Genomic DNA, 21,155 nt, shown 5'->3' with positions numbered 1-21,155 from the left:
ACCCATGAGCAACACAAAGTTTCCCCCTTCTTCCCCTGCCTTTCCAGCTGCTTCACCAGGGTGCTGCACAGCATCTCAGCAGCATTCCCTATGACTCCCTTGAGCAGACTCAGCGCTGTTGGCATTGGGTTGATTGCATACGTTGCTCTGTAAGGTGTGTCTTCACCTTTGTAGCATTGCTGAGAAGTTTTCTGGAAACCTCTCCAGGCATTCACCAGCACAGGGGAGGGATAGGGGTGATTAGGACCAAATCCTTCGTGCCCTGACATGTGCAGACACAAGTCTGTGTGTGTGTTTTCCCAAGCAGCAGCATTGCTCAAAGGGCAGGTTATTTCTTTATTTCTCTTTGCTTCTCCAGAGATCTCACCCCAGGAGCTCCAGAGAGGCCACTTTTCTTGCAGAAAGTGGCACATCACCCCTCAGGAGCGCGCCAAGGCTCTGTTGCTCCCCTGGACCTTGCCGGAGCTGTGCCTGCTGGTCTCCCAGTGCTCCCCCCACCTCCTTGCGCCATGTAATCGCCCGCCCACGACTGGTGCCCTGATGTCACCTGGTGGCAGGGTATATCTGGAGGAGAAAGGACACATCGAGACTCTTTCTACACAAGCTACAGGACGGGAGTTGAATGATTTGGAAGAGGAGCCTTTGGTAATGTAAGTGTTCTCCAGGTGCTCAACTCAACAGAGGGGGCAAGGGGATGAAAAAGGAACTGGCTACAAAACCGAGGGGAGAGAAAAGTCCATATAAAACTCTATGGGGAAAAAAATCTGGATGTTTGAACTTAGAGAGTGCGAACAGATCCGGTAGCTAGGAGAGGAAGTTGTGGTTCTTGCATGTTTGTCTTCTGTTTCCTCTAACATTAGGGCAGATGCTGGAGCTCAAAGCTCCCTGGCTGTACAAGCAGCTCTGCTGTCTGCAGGCTGCTCAGTTTCCCATGCTGGGCACCCCTTGGTCAGGGTTCCTTGGAACCCCCTGGGCTTGTGTCTGCAACTTGCTGAGCCTGCATGTGAGCAGCACAGGGGGGCTCCTGAGGAGCAGCTGGGACAGGCAGCTGGTGTTTCCTGCTCTGCTGCCCAGCTGTACATGCAGGAAACGTCAGCGGGGAGTTTGTAACCTGTGATACTGTACCTCTGGTGTTACTGAATCCCTTCTTTCACCTGGGATAGTCTTTCCAGTTATTTCCAATTGGGAATATAGTTCTACTTAAAATGATTAGTTTCTGTCTTTCAGAGTGCATTCTCTTTCACCTGCTTTTGGTCTTAAAACAGCTGCTAGAATGAAGGGTTTGAGATTCTGTGTAAAACACAGGAGCAGAGAGGGCTGGACCTTTGTGGACTTTTTCCATCACCATGATTAGCCAGCTCAAGCAACTGAGACTGGAGCTATGAGACTCCTCAAAGGCACCTTACACTGGATACAATACTCCCTGTTGAAAGCCTGTCTGCAAGGATGGTGCTAGTGGCTCTTATGAGGTTGGGAGCTGAGCATGCAAGAAGCCCAACAAAAAGAACGTGAAAACAAGGGTGTTTCCTCCTGATTGCTGTCTACTTCCCATGTATCCCTGAATGGAGTGCCATGGCTCATGGAGGTTCTGTGTCTGACACCCCTGAGACAGCATAAGACAAGTGCACATGGAGAAGTCTGTATTTTTGACTGTTTTGGACAGGGGAAGATGAGTTCCTACACCAAAACTGTCTGAAGAAGATCAAGTGAGGCATCTACATTATCTGCCAGGGACATCTTCCACAGAGAATCAGAGATTAAGGACAGGGTAGATTAAAGAGTCAGCATTTGTCAGTAGTATTCAAGCCCCTTTAAGTTCAAAGAAAACTAAAATAAGGATGATTAACCTGGCCGGCAACCTGGAGGTGGGATTTCTGACGCAACTGAGATAAACCCATTAATGTGTATTAGGTATAATTAGCATTCCCACGCAAGCAAAGCTCTTACCCAGAGGATTAAACCCTGGTCTGAGCAGAAATGCTGTCAGGGGCAATTAAGTAACACTTTGTCAGGGGAGAGGGCAGGGGAAGTGCATGGCAGAGGATCTTATGCCTCAACAGCCTTTGCATCCACAGCCATCAGCTCTTGCACAGGAGCTGCACCCCCGTGCTGGCAGAAGCAGAAGAGCTTTGGCAGACCAGGAAGCACTGGGAGGAAGCATCATAGCACTTGCAGAGATCTAGAGGAGACTCAAAACGTTTGCCAATCCGCCTCTGATCCGATACCAAATACTATCCAAGTAACCAGGTATGGTAAGACCAAAGGCTGTGAAGAAGCTGCTATTGGTATTTCTTTCATAGCTGTGATCCTGGGGTGCTGGTCTGGCTGTGTGTAGGGGCAGTTGGTTTCCAAGATGTGGGAACTGGGGCAGGTTCCATGTTGTGGGTCAGGGCCCATTCCAGCATGAATGGAGAAATCTTTGACTGTGCACGATGGCAAGTGAGTCCCACCAGCTCAATGGTGAGAGAGCAGCTTGATTCCTACTGCAAAATGTGGTGGTTGTGTGGCATTAAGGTTGCTTTCCATCCTCGGTCAAATCTTTTAGTGATGCATGGAGAGAATGGGTAGAGGGAGGTTAGTAAGGGAGAAGTTAAAATTGTCCCTCACTAAAAGTTTCATCGAGTACTCTTTTTTGAATTCATGCTGGTGAGAGAGGATGGAGTGTGATTTGGGCAGGTAATTTTTCCTACCAAATCCTGGGTTATTGAGTAGCTGGTAGATGGATACAACTATTTTGTACTGGGGGAAAAGGAAACTCCAAGTACTGAATCTTCCCCTTAGCTATTCCTCTGTTGAGTCAAGGTCAGGGACAAGGTGTGGACCCTCAAAGACATTTTTGTCGTTAAGGTATCATGCCAGCAACTATCTATTAAGGTAGCATGACAGCAGGGTTGGTGAAGCAGGGCAGGAACTCAGTTGGAGATGGAGCTCAAATGCATCTTACAAATTTTGGATGTCAGTCCTGAGGGATGGAAAACTGCTAGCTGCTTTGTTTTTTCTGTTGTACTTTCGGGAGTAGCCCTTGAGAGGGGTGCTAGGTATCTTCAATGTCAGATTGACATGCTGCTTAAAAGTGGACGTGTGTCCCTTGTAGTTCAGGAAGGGTATCTAACACAGACAGACAACCTGCAGAGGAGAACTGCACCTGAGACAGCAGCATAAGAATATACTTTGGGGCATTAGTAGACATGTTATGAAACAGTTTTTTGATGCAAAGCATTTTGTTGTGGGGCAGTACCATCTGAATTCCTCCCATCCTGAATAATAGTCTTTGTTTTGGAGCCAAAGTGCCTTCATCTCTCAATTTGGCCCTAGAAAACTGTGAGTCAAAAGATTTCATCACCAGCAAGGATGAAATCCAGCAGTGCAGTCCAGGTCATACCTACCACTGCACCCCCAGTCTCATTCGGTAAAAGATGAAGGTGGCAGTGTCTGCCTGTGCTACCACCATGCTGTGGGAATAAAGCTGTAAATACTGGGAGACTGTTCAGGTGTTTCAGAGATGGCAAGCAAAGAAGTAAATTCTACAGTTTGAGCTGATCCCTGTGTTTGTGGGCACAGTGTGCGCTTAGGAAACGTTGTGTTACTTGTGGAGGAATAGCATCTGTGCATACTTCAGCTGCAGACACAACCATCTGCTGCTCCATTTGGGGCTGCTGGAACCTGTCCAGTCTCTTGCTTGGGATATTACAGCTGAGACAGAAGCCTGACCACAAGCGACAGAAGAACTATCATTTGGAACCATCCTACTGCCGCCACAGATGGAAAGATGTCCTGGGTGAAGTATTCCTAGACTGCCACAAATACAGAAATATGGCTCTTCACCTTGCATTGGTGTGCAAGTGACACAGGAAGATTGCTCAGATGATCTTTCTCCTTGTATCCCAGGCTTTGCTTTCCAGCACTCTGGCTATTTCTGGACAGTCAAATACATGAACCCTCTTTAGACTAAGGAAAAGAAATCTTTGATGGTGTTTATAGTTCTGAGATTAAAAGTCCCAAGTGTCACGGCAGGTGATGTTGGGGATTAAACCAGAGTACTATGGTGACATAATGAGATTAGTCTTTAGTACCAAATCCTGAAGTTAATTCCATCAGCGATTACATCAGCCTGGATGCACAGGGACAAACACCTGGAGACAGGAGATATATAGCAGTCATGGGGAAGAACATAACTTCAAGGAAGGGAGAAAAAAAATTGCATTTATTTTTATCAATAAATACACTTGCTCAGACCATTCTACCATATTAATTAGCACAAAATTTAATGGAGGGCTGGAAGCTCCCCTTTGGGCACTACTGAGACTTATTGCTGTCTACTCAGGGAAGGAAGCAAAAAGTTCAGAGTGCAGCAGTTCTGTCCTCTAAGGAAGGAGAGATGTCTCCCAAACAAAAATTGTTCCCTGATAACTGTTTAGTCCCTGTGAAGTGGAGCTTGGCTCATGTACAGTGTGTTGAAGATAGGTTAGCATATGTAATATAATTTTCAAAAATACCAAAATGGCCACATCCTGGGGAAAGTTACTCTTCTAAATACTATTCTAAATCCTGAGAAATTAACTTCTGCATAAAAGACTGTCTCCAAGCCTTAGCCTTCTCTATAATCTTTCAACATGCTGTGCTATTTCCCGTAAGTTTGGTATTGACAATCATGAAGCTCTAACAGCAGCTCCACCCAGACAAACGGCCCATCTAGCTCAACATCCCATGTCCGTCAGTGTTCATCAGATAATGCTTAGGCACAGGTGAAGTATATCATGATCATTCCCAAGGACAGGATATTTCAATAAGCCATATCTGTGTCTTTGTGGTTCCCAGTATTCAGGTCCTGAACCAGTCAGTAAAAACATCAGCACTGCTATTCCAAGGCTAATTAGAAAACAAGCAACATCAGCATTTACTTTTCTATTTTACCAAAACTGTGGGGCAAGCTGCTGCATCAATCTGTCTCCAAGAGTCCAGCAGTGTCTGACACAAAAGAAGGTGTGAGTCCCCATGATTTGCAAGTCATTGCACCGTGGGGTTAAGTGTCTTTCTGGCCTTAGCTCAAGTGTCCTTCATTTGACATCTTAATTCTAGCATGCCAGATGAAAGGCAGTGTTACCCTGCTTAATTTGTATGCATTACAATCTTTCTTTATCTTTAATGTCATTATCTTTAATCCTCTCACAATTATATTTTTCCATAATTCTGTCAACTGACTACTGATACCTAGAAGAGATAAGCAGAGTGTTGTGTCAGTCCTTGCTGTTATCTTGCAGACAGAGGGATCTGAGAGAGGTGCGTGCCTGCCGCACACAGCCCAGCGATGAGTGAGACCCCAGCGGCCACTCTCAACACTGGAGATGCTCCAGCTGGTTCCACCACACCACGCAAGGGGCCTCCCAAGTTCAAGCAGAGACAGACAAGGCAGTTCAAGAGCAAGCCTCCCAAAAAAGGAGTAAGAGGGTAAGGGAATTTTGGAAAGAGAATAAACCATGCTAGTTGGGTGGCGCCACACTCTAAGCTGGGCTTCTGCAATAGCATCTTTGCTTGGGCAAGGAGCCAGAAGGCTGCCTCCTGCCCCTGGTACCATCAGCTCTCCAACCTGGAGCTGCTTCCCTTCTGCTGCTGCCCACCCACAATTCTCCTTCCTTGGCTGTGGGTTCAGGGCAACTCTCCTTTCCTTGCTGCTGGCCCAAACTCACTCCTTACCTGCTCTTTTCTCTCCTAGGTTTGGAGATGACATCCCAGGCATGGAGGGACTGGGCACAGGTAAGCTCTGCAGGATGTTGTTGTCATGCCCTGCTTTAACACAAGTGCAGACAAACTTCATGATGGGAGAGGATTCTGGGGTGACCTCTTTTTTTCCCTGGTCTCTCTGCAGCTCTCAGGGTCACCAGGGAAGGCTAGTACTACCTCTGCAAGCTGCCACGTTCATGCTTATGCTTTCATACAGGACAAGACAGAAAGGCCATTTAAACATGCTTCAGTTTCTCAGTACTCACATTTGGCTGCTAAAGTGCTTGTTTGTTTTCTGCTAATACTCTGGCTAAGAATTTCAGCAGCATGAGGTTCTCAAAGAAATGCTAAATGCCAAGCTATTAATACCAAAAATCACAGGAACTAAATCCCAGATGGTTAAGTATTTGTGTTGTCATCAGAATCCTAATTTTAAGAATTTTATATACCCATCTGGGATTGAAAAACATGCACTGGATGAGCTGTAGCCAGTCAGAGCTTTGTAGGTATTGATAACAAGAGAGTTATAGAACCTGTAGACCAAATTAGTCAACATCAGATTTAAAACTGCACATCTTCAAGGAGATAACATTTTGGTTACAGGTAGTTTATAAGAACAGGAGAGACCACATAACCGGAATGAATTTTTACACCAGTTTGCATAGTCACTGAAGAGACTGTAGGAAATGCTGGCTTGCTTTTTCTCACAGAGAGAAAATACACTGATCTGGTTTGGTCTGACAGGTAATACCAGATCTGAAATGCTCAACTGCTCATTTAACCTTCAGGTGGAGTCTCATTCTTCTTAATGTTTCCTGAGTAAATCAGCCTTTCCATTAATAAAAAATAAATACAAGGAATACAGGGACCAGAAGCTATTCTCATTTTCTCTCTTTTGCAGATATCACAGTGATTTGCCCATGGGAAGCTTTCAGCCATCTGGAACTGCACGAGCTGGCCCAGTTTGGGATCATCTAATGTGTCAGCATCTCTACTGGTGTCACCACAGATTTCAGCATGGTCTTCACCACCTTTGACACTTATCTTTGGCCATTGCATCCAACCGCTTATGGGCAGGGTGGTTTTGTAAGAGCTAGTTATGAGAAAGTCCTTTGCAGATTAATTTGGCAGAGAAGTTATTTGGGACCCTGAGCAGACCTCATGTTCCATGTGATGAAAACTACTGAAAAATGTCTTAATGTCTCCCTGCACTATATTATTTTCTTTCTCACTGTTATAGCTATTCAATATTTATGGATATACAGGGAGGCTGAATTTGAGCTTCATCCCTACTTAGCTGAGATATTGTGTGCATGTATGTCCAGACTTAATTATATCAAGCCCATTCTGTTTTCTTCCTTCCTTTCCTGGCAGCTTTCTATATAGAAGTTCCATGGGTCCCCATGTTATTTGGGCTACCAATTATTTGCTGAGAGTACATCTGTAGAGAACAGCTTTAGAGTCACTAGTCCAGACATTAGGCAATCTTTTCATAGGAGAACCTTCCCCAGGGGTTCACCATAAGGAATGTGCTGCTAAGATTTACCTCATCAGCAACTGGGGAAAAGGGCTTGCAAATGCTGTATCTGCTGTACTGCCCACAAGCCATGAGCCATGAGAGTCTGGCTGTTATAATATACGTTAAGTGAAAATGTGTGTGTCTGAAATCAATAGCTGAGTGAATTAATCCTATTATTCATTCCTTTATGGTTGCAATTCCAATGAAGCAGCACTCCAAATGACGCTGTGTTTCCTCTCCTTTGATGGGATGCCCTGTATGACAGTTGCACTGTCCCCATGCCCATACATATTTAGATGAGACATTTGCTCCCCAGGACGTGCTTGCTGCTGGTTAAGAACAGAGAGAATCATTATAATCTGTCCCCAGACTGTTCCAGCAGTCCCGCCACATCCAGCAGAAGATGCTAATGCATTAATTGCTTCCTCTTCCCTGTATTTAGCACGGGGCAGGTCTCCCTTCACACTGCCCCCCATAAGCAGGAGGGCTTTTCTCTCTTCTCTCTCTTGCAACTTCAAGCTCTGGAGCTTGTCTGGACAAGCAGGCAAATGGTGTCCCCAGAGAGAGGTAACAGCAGAGCAAGCAGGGAGGCAGGAGAAGGGTATAGGATGAGTATATGCAGGCAAGCACAGAGTGAATCCACTTAACCCTATTGATCTGTGTCTCCTGGCCTCTGGTAGCCTGAATGCTGAGGAGTGGTGAGGCACCCATAACTCCTTAAATGTCTGGGGGAGACACCAAGATTCCCTACTGCCCTGCCATTCAGGAAAGGCTTTTGGTTTGTTTGTAGGCAAGGAGCAGGTTTGTTGCAGCTACATAATATTCATAAGAGGAGGTAGAATTTTTAATCATTGCCTTTAGCTTGGCAAGCCTCATTGCATAAGAACTGCCTCCCCCATCTTATCTTTCCTATGCTGAACATGTTCATGGGAGTAAGCAGTGATTGTGGAGAGGAGAGCAAATCCTGTCTAAACGATTGATCCCCACACATAAAGCATCACTACAAATCCATGCAAGTGCTATAGTTGTCTGCTACTGTTATTCCAGAAATAAAAGCTAGCAGTTTTTGGTTAAAATATAGCTTCAGCACCAAAAGCTAAAGGAAATTAATTCCTGTTGGCAGTCAAGAGTACAGCTTTTATTATTCAGCACTCCTGCCATTAGAAACAGCAGTAAACCGCAGAGTAGTTCAGAACCGCAGCACTCTCACAGCACAGAAGTCATGTACCATTTAGCTAATTGCAGCCCACAGCTATTTTCTTGGACAGAAGCAGTCTGTCCTTTCCACTTACTTCAAATTTCTCCTGCCTTTCTCACCTTTTAATGCTTTTCTCCTTTCCCTAAGTGTTCTTTATGTAGATTATGTTTTATTTGGCTTTTACTGTAGGGGACCGATTTCATTTTTTTCGAGCTCATGTGCTAGCCCGCTCTTTCTGTAGTTAAATGTAGTTCCTATGGCAATGCTCTCATGCTTTCCCTCACATAATGCTATCCTGTATCATATTATCCTTAGTCCACCTTCTCAGTCTGTCCCCTTCTCTCTGGGAAAAGACCCATTGGATCCAGTTTTGGATCCTGCAGGCTGGTTGCCTCTATTATCATTGAGTTTTCCCCTTTTTTAAGGTTTTTTAAGCAGGAGAACAACAAGAGGAGAAAATTTTGCTCCATTTTCATCTCGGGCCTTGGGAAAACAGTCCAAAGATAGTGAAATACTCTGTCAGAAAATACTGGAGTAAAAGCAAATTTCTCCTTAGTCCAGGAACTGAAGCATTTGGGCCAGTGGGAGGGTTCTGGTGTAGTTCCACATCTAATTGCCATATCCCTAGTTCCCATCAGAGAACTACTCCATTCTCCTTCTTAGAGGAGTCCAACAGGAATTCACACACACCCCAGCTCTCATGCCTGGCTGTTGAGCTGTATCAGAAGATGGATGCTTTGAGTCAACACAGTTTGTTAGTTATTTTAACAATAATTTCTATTCATTAATAGGGATTGCATTCATTCCTTTACTTGTAAGGGATTTTGAGACTTAGAAGAGGAGACTTAAAACACCCTCACTGTTGTTTTGTCTGAGGTTCTAAGTTTTTTCTAATGAGCTATAATTCCTGAAAATTCCATTTTTCAGTGAGAGATGGCTATGGTGCAAAAAAGCAAATGTGTTAAAGTAGCTTGTTGAAGGACTTCAGTCTGTATACATTGTAATATGTTATTCTCTGTTCTTTTACTATAAAAAACATGTCAAAAGGAATAAAAAATAATAAAAAACCGTTCAAAAATCCTAGGAATGTAGTCTGACTTGCTTAAACAACATATCCAGAGAAAGGCAGATGACTTAGCTTTTCACTCTGAAAGTCACTCACCACTTCTCATTAGATGAAACCAGCTATTTTATCTCCAAACAACAGACAATAAAGACTGACTTTGATATCATCTGAGAAACTGTTTTTCTCTTAGTGATGACTGGTGTATTCTCCCAGAAGTGGTGCACATGGTTTCCTTAGGGCTGAAATCTTTTGGCCAGTTACCTCTTCTTGGACTCTTTATGCAACTGAACATCAGCATGTTTCTACCCTGTAGCAAAAATGACAGATGTGAATGCAAACACTCATCTCCTCTTGATTCTTGCTGTTGCTGAACTTTCTAAGTGTTCATAGGGGTTTCAAGTTTGTCAGGTTCAACTGCCTCCTGGTGTTATGCTCTCAAGTCTCAGCTTTAGAAATGTTTTCTTTTGTGCCATCTTTGGAGTTTTTTTCTTGCAACTCATCACTGAGTGTCTAATTGAAAATCTTGTCTTTGAGTGTTCTCTATCCTATAAGATACAAATATGAACTGTCCAGGAGACGCTTTTTGGGGTCTTTTTATAAATCCCTTCCCAACAGCACTTTGAAATCCAGAAAAACATCTTCTCACAACTTTAAAGACAAATCCCCATCCTCACTGACCTCAGTTTCTGACTCTAGTGAGAAAGTTAATTAAACCCAAATCTCTGCAAGAAAAGAAGAATTAACCTTTGCAAAAGTGAAAAGCCCTTGTCTTACTTTCACACTCCCCTCCCCACTCAATATCTAAATGACCTCAGGAATCTCAATTAAAAATAAATAAATTAGAAAATAAACAAACTAAAAAAAAATCCAAACCTTCAGTGTAAGTTGGATTCTGCAGGAGATCTGAAGATGCTTAGTGCAAAATTCCCATCCTACAACAGTTTTCAAGTCAGCACATCACTCAATATCAATCCTCTCTTACATTTTCCTGTGGTATTGATCAATATGGTATGGACTAACAAATGTACTCTGACAATATCACTCTGTGTTTTGTAGGGCATTTTTCTATTTTAAAAATGGGATTTTGAGAGTTAGAAAAATTAATGTCAAGAGTGCCCACCATCTTTAGGTCTCCAATACCCCATCTTTCAGACTACTTAACATTTTATCTTGGTGTTTACAATACAGCTGTCATTGGTTGTGGTTGCAGCTATAAGTTTTCATCAGTGAATCTCATTCTCTCTGAGTCGGGTCTTAGTGAGATCCAGGGCCTCAGCTTGGAGATCTGAGGAACAACAAGTCCGTATTTTTGAGAGCATTTAATGTAAAGCCTCATAGGATGGGGAGGTTATACCAGCCAAAAGTCTGTTTCAGCAGTACCACACCACTGTGATGCAAACTAGACAGATTTGAAAAAAAAGAACAGATCTTGCAATTAAAATAAAAAATACTATCACATGCTTATAAATGTGCTCAACCCTGGAATTTGCTCAGGGTTTTGCTGCAAAGTTAACCAGACTGCTTAACTTTGAAATTTTACTCCCAGTCCTCATAGTGCTGTCAGGGCTCTTAGGGCTGGGATCAGCTTGGTACCCTAATGTTGGGTACCTGCACCTCCAAAGTTTGTCCTGACAGACCAAGGCAGGGAGCCCTTGTGGCTTTGAGCTTTCCCCACACCAACCGTGATCCACCTGGAGGGAGTGGGATGGCTGAAGCCTCTGTGCTGGGAGTACGTAAGGATTTCATTCTGTCAGTTGCAGCTTTTTTCCTCACATTTAACAAATGCTCTCACTTTTTATGTGGTTCCTCTTGAAGCTGAGCATAACTGCGATGAAAATTTTGATCCTTGCTGCTCCTGCTGGGAGAAAAGAATGCCTTCACTAAGAAGGCTCGTTGCCTTCAGAAATTTTCAAACACTTTGGCATTTTTCTGAGGGCCTCTCAAATTCCTGAGGCTGTAAATGAAGTAGCTGAACATAACAATCACCAGCACATATGAAACATACACCAGACTGTACATATGGCAGAGAAGACCAGGGATATGACAGAAATAAATAAGCTATGCTGCCCTGTGAAGAGCAGGACTTTAGTTAGAGGGACAATGGGAGTGAAGAACACTTTTGGTACCCTGAGAGCTTGGTCAGAACAGTGGTCAGCACAGGAAAAGCACACAGGAAGGAAAGATTCCTTCAAGAACATTAAGAAGCAATGTGGTGAAGCCCCAGCTCTGTAAGCTTCCTGCCAAAGCAGTACACTGGCATCTGCCCTGCAGTCTGTGCCCAAAAGGGTAAAGCAGATGGCCAGGAGCCCTTGCAGGAGCTCTGAGCCTGTTATGATACTGAAGAAAAACATCTGCACAAAGCACAAACTATCTACAAAGGGCATCCACTGAGCAAGCTGAACTTGGTCCCTTACAAGAGACCTTGTTTTATCTGGGAGACACTGGCTGCATAACCATACAGGAAGAAAGAGAGCTTGGTGAAAAACACACCAAAATGTGGGAGCTCCAGACTACCAGCACAATGCCCGTGTAATCATGGGTGACAGAGTAGGTAAGCATGAATAATATCAGTGGGAGAATCTCTGTCTTGTGCTATTAGGAGAACTCAATAACCTGTGGGTTTTTTTCCCTTCAGCTCTGGTTAGGACATTGGGAGCAAGAGCTGGAAATCCCAGGACTGTTAACATGCCCTCCAATGTAGGCTGCTGGAACACATCCCTTGGAAGCGTGACCTATGCAGGCTTACAGGGGGTGAAAAGGGGCACTGCAGATGGGAGACAAGGCCAATTCCTCACCCATACAGAGGTTTCTGCCCCACAAGTAACCTGAGGCACAAACTTCCATTTGCTTCATCAAAACACCATATTGGTTTTTGTAGGCACGAGGAGAAGGCAAAGTCGTTTCCACATCTCACAAAAGCTATCTGGATCCAAGGCAGCCCAAATCTGTACATCAGACAATCACCTTACCATCCAGGCAGCTGCTGGCATGGGCATAGCAGGCTTGCATCTGTCTGCACAAGGGGTACTGGCTGCAAGTCTGAAAGGAAGGAAAGAAAAATAACAGCAGGCCAACCACATGCAAAACAACAAGTTGTATTAGATCTGGCTTTAGCAACTGCAGTTTTTACCAGAAACACTCTCTGGGATCAAGGTCTTTCCATGGTAGGTTCTTTGTAAGTACAACACTGGGTACTAATAAATTAGTAATAATCCTGGGCTCCAAGCCAATGTGTTGCTCCAGCATGTGGATGCTGAACTTTACTAAAAAGGGGGCACAGTACAGATGCAGCACAGTCAGTCTTGAAAATGTCAGTACATGGCCAGGTCACATATAGACAGCTGGGATGAGGAACACGCAGATGGAGGGGAAAGTCCTTTCACTCAAAAGTCTTAAACTAGAAGATCTGGTAAGCACCAGTCTCAGACAAGAGCAAAGGGAAAGCAAGTCAGCTATTACTTTGGAATTAAATATGCTCAGCAAATTTTGGACTAAAGCTGCCTATACCTAAATAGTAACACAAGGAGCTATATTATGAGAAATCTGAGAGGATCTTAACACCATTGCATCCCCAACAAGAAGGCTACATTCAGTGCTAGGCATTTTGAGGACAGAAGCTGATAAACTGTTCAGCATTTGGAACTCCTGTAGGAAGGGGATGAAGAGAAAGTAAAAATTAAGAAAGGGGATGAAGAGAAAATAAAAAGGAAGTAAGGACTCCACAGTCAGCAGGGAAGTTGTTCCAGCATGCACAGCCCCCTGAAACAGCCAAGTGAAGTTGTGATTCCCACCTGGAGGTAGCTGTAGTGTATAGATAACAAAGGAGGACAAATATTAGCTAGGATGAAACAAGGAAAAACCGTTTGAAAATAACATCAAAATTTCAAGTAGCTGTTACCAAGAAGTCCTAACAAATATCTTCCTTGGGAAAGCTGACCCCTTGTCCCATGGGAACTGGGAAGTCTCTGATACTTAGTACATTTGTGACTGCACTGTAGAAGGCATCCAAGAATCCCCTGCAGAGAACATCTGGTACAGATCAGGCATAGTTCCTGCAGGAGTCAGGGCAGTCACACTGGGCCACCTCCATTGCTGCTGTCTCTCAAGCTATACAACAATGATGTAGAGAAAGTAATCTTGTTTTTCCTATGAAATTCATGCACAGGCATTACAACATCAAGGCTAAATATATAGCAAGCTCTGCCTAGCAGCCATCTGTAACTTTCCAATAATAAGACAAAAACAAACCAGTGAAGAAATAAAAACACATGATGAAGGAAAAATGGAGGAAAAATATTTGAGCTGACTTTTACCCCTTCTGCCTGATAGCTGTCAGGAGTTATTATTTCTCTGTGGGGACTCAGAAAAATGAAGATGGCAAGTAGGAACCATTGGCTCAGACTCACATCCCTTTGTGCCCCAGGGATTCCTCTGGGAAAGGTGGTTGTACCTGCTCTCCACCCTCAGCAAAAGCCAGGCAGCCCAAGTGACCTCCTGATGCCACAGGATTGTTCCACCATCAGAGAGCAAAGTCAGCAGCAAGAGCCTCCTACTCTTCATGTGCTGCAAAAGTGTGGTGTGGAGATGTCTGCAGTGTCAGTCCTCAGCAACCCTTCCCCAAGCTGAGACATAGGGGACATAATCCCCACCCATCCTCTGTGTGCCTCCATTCACGGTCCCCAGCACTACATGCTCTGCTCCCCTCCCTGTCATCCTCCCTGCTCCTCTCTCCTCCCACTTCTCCCTCTTCCCTCATGTGCTTTGCCTCTCTTTTCCACCAGAAAATGCACTTCAAGAAACCCTTTTGCCTCCCTCATCTGCTCACACTGACAGCAGCTGCTTCAGGTGTCCTCTCTTCTCCTCTCTTTTCCATGCTTCTTCCCTGCAACACCAGGGGTCCTTTGCAGATTCTCTAGGGGCTAATGGAGCAACCACAACCAAAAACTCATTTGGAAAAATAAATATGAAAAAAAAAAAAAATCCAAAATCTAAAGCTCAAAACAAAGAGCATAGAAATACATGAGACATTTTCATTTCACTGTTCAGTGAGAACTGCTTCTTTGGAAAATACAGTAAGATCTATTTCTACATCCTACTGTTAGTGCCAGATTTCTCCACTTGGGAAGACACAAAGTGCACCTCAATGGGTGTAATGCTGTGATATGTAATTTTTTTTCTTTTCTCCATTTCTCTGAAAGGTGGAATAAGATTTGCAGCTTTATCCCAGCCATGTAAACTCTTTGCATTCATTCATGGTAATACCTAATCCCACTTTTAATCTTAATAAGCTCTTTAGTGCAATAATATCCTATGGCATTAAGGCATACAACTTAATTCCTTGAATTAAAGCCAAGATTCTCTTTGGAGTTTTTGCACTGACTTCCATAGGCTTTGGATCAGGTCAGGCTCCAAAACAAAACAACCTGCTAGAAACCACAGAACTACCTGACTGAAAAAGCACTATGGGTTTATATCCTCTTAACACGAAGTTTTTTCATGTATATAAAATCTTCATTCACAGGAACTTTAAAAACTTCAAGCAGTGTTTAACCTGAATAATTAGCTCCCCTGATCCCAAGATGCTCTTGATAAACAATTTAGGAAGGAATATTACCCTTCCCTGGCCCAGGGCTGATACAGTGATTTAACATGGGAAGTTTGGAACCTGTTGGTGCCTACTCCTAGAAGAATATTATCTCTTGATCTATCTAAATTGGTCAATTAAAAACAAGATTCACAAGTTCATGCAGACAGAAATGATATAGAGAAATTTAATTTGAACTAAATTGCAAACAAGAGGAAGTTGTTGCTAATTATAATAAATTAATTACAGAGCAAAATTTAAATTTACCTCTTTGGAAGGTCTGAGAAAATTCATAGTGTGAGGATCACCTGAAATTTCTCTCTGAGCTCCAAATAAAGTTCCAAAGTGGTCCCAGGGGCACAAATACTCTGTCTTGCTCTCAGGTTGGAACTGTGGTCAGGAGCTCCACAACAGTGTAAAAAGCATTCTCTGCCCTTCATGTGTCTTAACTTTGACACTACTTAAAAATGGGAAGAGAAATCTGTCTCCGTGGCCCCTTCAGTCTCTTGAGCTTTGTGATGAGGCACTGAATGTACACAATGAGGGTAAATTAGCCCAAGGCTCATAAACAAATCCAAAGCAAGGGGATTCCTACAGCTTTAAAAATGACTGCTCACTGACTGGGTTGAGAAAGTGACCTTTTTGGCAGCTCCAAGTGAACTAAACTGGAGTTCACGGTAGCTTATGCTTGCACGTATCCTCTCTGCTTGCAGGAAGCTCAGAGCACAAGCACAACTCATTGCTGCAGCTCAGCTGCTGAGCAGTACTCAGTAACCCAAAACAACTTCATTATTTTCTGTCAGGGGTCCCTAACCCCTTTTGGGTTTACTATAGAGATGGCCAAAAGGCCATTTGATCAGACCCAAAAATGTCTTCATGGGAAAGCATTTCTAAGAGGAGATGAGTCTTACTTTCAGGCAGCAAAAGTAAAATCATATCTGGTGGCTGGAAACTAGGGTTTGACAAATTCAGATAAGAACCACATTGCTAATTTCTGACAGAGGAAATAATGAAACTCAAAAACAACTTTCCACGTGATCTGTGCCCCGTAGGTCTTCAAACCAAGTCTGTGTGACAGGATGGAGGATAGGTATGCAGAGGGTAATATCTGTGGCCCAGGCAGTTCAGAGCTTTTTGAACAATCACTGATGAAGTTTTCAAGTCAGAATTGTACAGGATGTCGTTAGGATAATCCCACCTGGGTTTGACAATCCAACACCCATGCTTACCCATTGGTGCACGGTTGGGATCCCATGAGCAAGAGCTGTGTTTAAACAGGATAACTTTTATATTCATAGAAAAGTATTCGAAAGAATTGGCATGTATGTTAAAGTAATGCCACTGTGCTTTGCATTGCAAAATTTCCAGCCTATTGCCATGGGACAGGCAAAACAAGGCTTCATTGCTGCCTTCTGAGTGTCTAATTTAACTGATAAATGTTCAGAAAAGCATAAGAATTAAAAGTCTCTACCAAATCAGACAAAAAGTCCCTCAGACACAATACTTCATCTCCAGCTGTGGCCAATAATGGATGCAAAGGACAAGATACAAGAAGATGAACATATATAATAGCACAATACTAACATATCTAATATTTTCAGTGATTTGCTCTCAAGGACATCCTGAGCCAGAGCTGATGAATCACAATACTTGATAAATTTTTCCTTCATGACACAGTAGAGACACTTTCTGAACTTACAGAAACCTTTACTATCTATGGTACCCTTAGTCAAGGAGTTCACACAACAAACCCATTCATACCTAATGAAGAAATAAATAGAAGCATTTTCCTCTCAGAATATGTAAAAAACTCCCCTCGTTTTGCTTTCTGTCATGTGCATTTCCTCAGTATTTCCCTTGGAAGAGACAGAAGTACTATACTGACAAAAAGTGAAGTTATCCTAGTACTCTTGGTGTTCCAAAGCAGAGGATGCTGTGGTCATTCATTGTAGGCAATCAACTACAAATCAGGTGTTCCAGTTTAGAACATCGTTACTTGAAAACTATTAAAAACTCCATATTCTTTCTAACCTAGAGAGATCTGTATTTAAATACAGTTACAAAACACAGTGGGAGGGTGGTTTTTTCTTTTAAATCAGTGTTACTTAAGAGCAGCATTTCAAGAATTCAGATGGGACATGGCCAAGATTAGTAGAGGTTACTGAAAGTTGATAGTAAAGCAAAGTAAATTTCCTGTGAGCAGGTAAAATAATCTTTACAATTACTGTGTTCTACCAGTAGTTACAAGATTAAAAAAATATACTTCACAGCCACCCCCTACACACAAGGTCAGAACCTCTGCTGTTGAAAATTAAACTGATCCCATAAGTCACCATACATTTATGGTAGCTGGTTGCAAAACCATATTTCTGGGTCCTTGGGAGAAGCGCAGGTGCTCTTGCAGCTGCAAAGCACTGGCAGCTGATCCCTACAGTAAAACCCCACTAAGCTCCTTGAAACAATGAGTCTGAGGGCTTTACTATGGAAAGACATGTAAAGTTCTTAGCCTTCATGAAGTAATTAGCAAGGAGGAACATTATAGACAAGACAAGGTAGTTTGCTGGTTCAACATTTTAGCCAGGTATGAGAAAGCAGGAGACACTGCCTCATGCTAACTAATATCTTAAGTGAGGAGATATTACATTTCATAGATTACTCAAAGCAAGGTTATGGTGGGGAATTATTGCCTCAGAAAGGCTGGCATGACACCTAGAACAGCAACTGGATGATTAACTTTCAGATGGGGCAAATGTTTCCAGCAGGCAGGGTCTCCTGACATAGCAGAAGCAGAGGGAGAACAGCAGATTCCCACGAGGATCAAAACAGAGAGATGCTAATAATTTATTTGTACCAAATAAGGCTTAATTAAAAGTACGTATCCAGGACACCCCTATTCTCTCAGTGCAAAGTCCATCTGGAGAAGCAAGGCCACCCCTTGAACTTGCTGTCTGTACCAGTGAGGACAGACTGTGACTGACCTGGCATTGCTTTTGTTCCAGTGCTAGAGGCAGCAAGGCTGCAGGCATGTGAGTGGGCACCCTCTCCAATTCTCACTCTCCATGCACTGTACTCAACTGCCTCCTTTAAGCTCCCTCTGGAGGATAGAGATGGTGGTTGCCAAACACGTCCTGCTCTCTTAAGGCTCTCCACGTGCCTGTACTGGTCCTAACTGCTGTTCATCCAATGGTCACTGTGCCCAGCTTCCCCTCTGCACACAGTGCTGGGCACTCAGCTCCTGGCCATGCCAAACTCAAGGAGAAATTCCATAACACAGAGATGTCCTAATTGATGATGCAGCCTTGTATGGTTAGACAGTAACATCTGTGATGTATTGTGAGAACTGGAGCTGTAAATACAGAAAAGAGTGACTTTGGTATGTTTTCCTGCTTAAATTTTTATTGGACTTTTTAGAGCCAGAAATATCAGAAAGCTCCTTTAATGCCAATGGCATTCTTTAAGAGTCTCTGTGAAAACTAAGCCCTAAAACCTCTGCCCTACCAGCTCATGCTTCTCAGGCCTTGATGTAAAATCGTTCTGAGTGAGGTCGTGCCAAGTGAAGACCTTCCTGAGCTTTCCATTACTGGCACTGAAACACAGGGAAGTTCTCCATCCATAGCAACACCTAGAGACTTTTCCAAAGCTGATGGAAGAGGAATCATAGGAATAGTAGTACCTGACATCTGGATGCAGAGCCTAAGAATCCTGCTGCCTCCCACAACCCACCCCATCATGCAGGAGGGGAGCAGTGCTGTAGTGTCTGGTGCCAGAATCAGCACAGAGGGGTCCAGGATGCTCATCCACAATGATGTGTGTATATCTTAAGATAAATTCCCCCTACGTGAAAGCAGTGACCTCTCCTCTAGGAAATGTCAGCTGCTGGTATGGACTTACTTGGAAAAATGAAGTCTTATAACATGAGTTTCATCTTTTGGCAGCTGCTCCAAAAATAAGAACTTTGTCTTACTGGAAGCAAAGGCAGGGGGCTTTTGGGAAAATATATTGTACCTTCAGCACTATCAAGTATTATCCAAGCTCTCCACAGCTGCAGAAAAACAGCTGTCGGGTCCTGTTTGTGACAGTGAAAGTCGTAGTCATGACTTTGAATGACACAAGCACAGATAGCTTGTTTTTATTTATTTTGCTTTCTCAAATCTATAAAAATAAACAACTTCAAGACCGTAAGACTTTGCCAAAAGTTAAAAATACAATTGAAGAAGAAAGTAACTGCCACAGACTGTTCCTAACCCAAATTTAACACAAAAAACCCAACCTAGCCACAGCACAGTAAGTCTAGTCAGTGTTTTCTACTCTACAAACTCACTTACCTCTCATCTCACCTTCCAAAGAAAATTTTTGAATGCAAAAAGAAATTAAGAACATAATTCATTATCATACTCTAAATGTCACCTAGCCCTTTTGCTCTCTGTCAGATTATTTTTGCTGTTTATACCCCACTGTCTTGACCTAAAATACATACTTCCTGTCTCAAATAAGCTATGAAAGCATTTGTGAGGCATCACCCTGACTTTTCTGCTGAAGGACATGCTGTGTCCCAGAAATCTACAAGGCACAAGGAAAGAGAATTAATAAATGATTTTCAGTCTGTGGTCTACAGTCCCCAGGGATTCCATGAGCTATTTCTAAAGGGCCCAGGAAAAAAACAACCAAGGCAAGCAAGATGCTTGTAATTATGCTTTGTTTTACTGGGCGGTCCATTAGAAAAATAATTTGAAATGTTTAGGGAAAAGATAGAAGAAATCATCCAAGATCAGAGGCAGTCTAGAAAAGTCCATGAAGTCACCTACAGAGCAGGAACTTTTTGATACATATCTCTTTCTGGACAATAAGTGCTTCAACTAGCTGAAACATGAACCTATGGTGATTTTATATAGCTTCTCAGCAGCATTTTGCAGTCCATGCAGAATTGTTGCTGCTGCACCAATTTCCTCAGCAGCATCCATGCCAGATACCTTAAAGCTGGTGCAGTGGCTTCATCACCTTTTTAGTGCTACTTTATCTGAACTGTTGTCATTTCAGTGAGTCAAGAGGCTTTGCTTTTATCTTAAAAGTAGAAACATTATTGAACTGTTCATTTTTTGCATTATAGATCTGCTTTGCTGATTTACCCAGCCAGCCCTAGATCTTCTTGACTCATTAAGTATCACCGGATCTACTCCACATTGCTGTAGTCTGTGTACAGCTATCTTGCAAGAGAGACTAAACTATCCTCTGCTACGTTAGTGTTTGTCATGTTGTCTGTCGTGTCACAGACCTGTCTGGTGCAGAAACAGGCAACAGAGCACAACTGCATTGTACAACAGAGCCTGGTGCAAAGGTTGCTGAGTTAATGCCCACCAAATTAGTTCTGCATTGGGAAACAGCCTAACACCTCAGTGCAGCAACCTGGCCAGCTCATTTTCCCTGCAGAGCAAAGGAGTCACTAGCGGAATTGCTGTGCTGTCCTCTAGGTCCAGACTGCTGTCTCAGCACAGCACTGCTCAGGTACTCCAGCTCTCACTCCAGTACATTTGAGCTTGGAAATACAGACATGTCACGAGCGTGCTAGTCCTGAAATCACTGAAGGGATGCTGAGTATTTTCCACAGACCACATAACCTCTACGCAGCATGTTTCCATAAAGAAGTGGAGCAATAAATAAATAAATGAGCAAATAACAAAATATTTTCCGTGCTCTTGTGCAGCAGCAAAAAAACACCCAAGCTAAGAGAGGTACGTTAGAAACATAGCAGGTACAAGAAGCCACCGCAAAATAATCTGTTTGCCATTTCACTACTTCGTGTCATTTCCAGATTGAGTCAGGTGTGGAAAGCAGACTGGGTTAGCTTCAGGGGCATGGGGGAGATGGCTTTAGGCTATCACTGATGCTGTGGAAATGTATTCAAGTTCACGGTACTTAGCAGGACTCAGTCGGGATAGGTGATCTCTAAATGCTCTTGTTTATTGATGCAGTGCTGGAGGACCAGAGCTTGCCATCAGTAAGCATATACTGGCTGCTCACCTTCCCTCTTGTAAAACAGCTGTCTCAACTTTTCCCTTCCTAAAGCATC

At 43.3% G+C, this 21,155-nt stretch overlaps 1 protein-coding gene across 1 annotated transcript; it reads left to right on the top strand.

Annotated features, from left to right (window-relative positions):
• The first annotated feature begins 628 nt into the window (after positions 1-628).
• PDE6H (phosphodiesterase 6H) lies at positions 629-7,130 on the top strand. The gene is made up of 4 exons (XM_050324509.1): positions 629-650; positions 5,262-5,448; positions 5,714-5,754; positions 6,623-7,130. The coding sequence occupies exons 2-4, from the start codon at positions 5,309-5,311 to the stop codon at positions 6,697-6,699; spliced, it is 258 nt and encodes an 85-aa protein (XP_050180466.1). The 5' UTR covers positions 629-650; positions 5,262-5,308; the 3' UTR covers positions 6,700-7,130.
• The last annotated feature ends 14,025 nt before the right edge of the window (positions 7,131-21,155 follow it).

This window comes from Myiozetetes cayanensis, unplaced genomic scaffold (genome assembly GCF_022539395.1).
Source record: "Myiozetetes cayanensis isolate MyiCay16 unplaced genomic scaffold, myiCay2020 scf3, whole genome shotgun sequence".
Lineage (NCBI taxonomy): Eukaryota > Metazoa > Chordata > Aves > Passeriformes > Tyrannidae > Myiozetetes > Myiozetetes cayanensis.
Note: the sequence above shows the minus strand (reverse complement) of the source record. Positions and strands in the feature narration are given on the sequence as shown.

What these genes read in the sequence shown, in the direction of transcription:
- PDE6H (XM_050324509.1), top strand. Translation starts at nt 5,309, where the DNA reads ATGAGTGAGACCCCAGCGGCCACTCTCAACACTGGAGATGCTCCAGCT. An exon ending in CCCAAAAAAGGAGTAAGAGG is followed by an intron (nt 5,449 to 5,713) that starts GTAAGGGAATTT and finishes TTTCTCTCCTAG; the next exon opens with GTTTGGAGATGACATCCCAG. An exon ending in CATGGAGGGACTGGGCACAG is followed by an intron (nt 5,755 to 6,622) that starts GTAAGCTCTGCA and finishes TCTCTTTTGCAG; the next exon opens with ATATCACAGTGATTTGCCCA.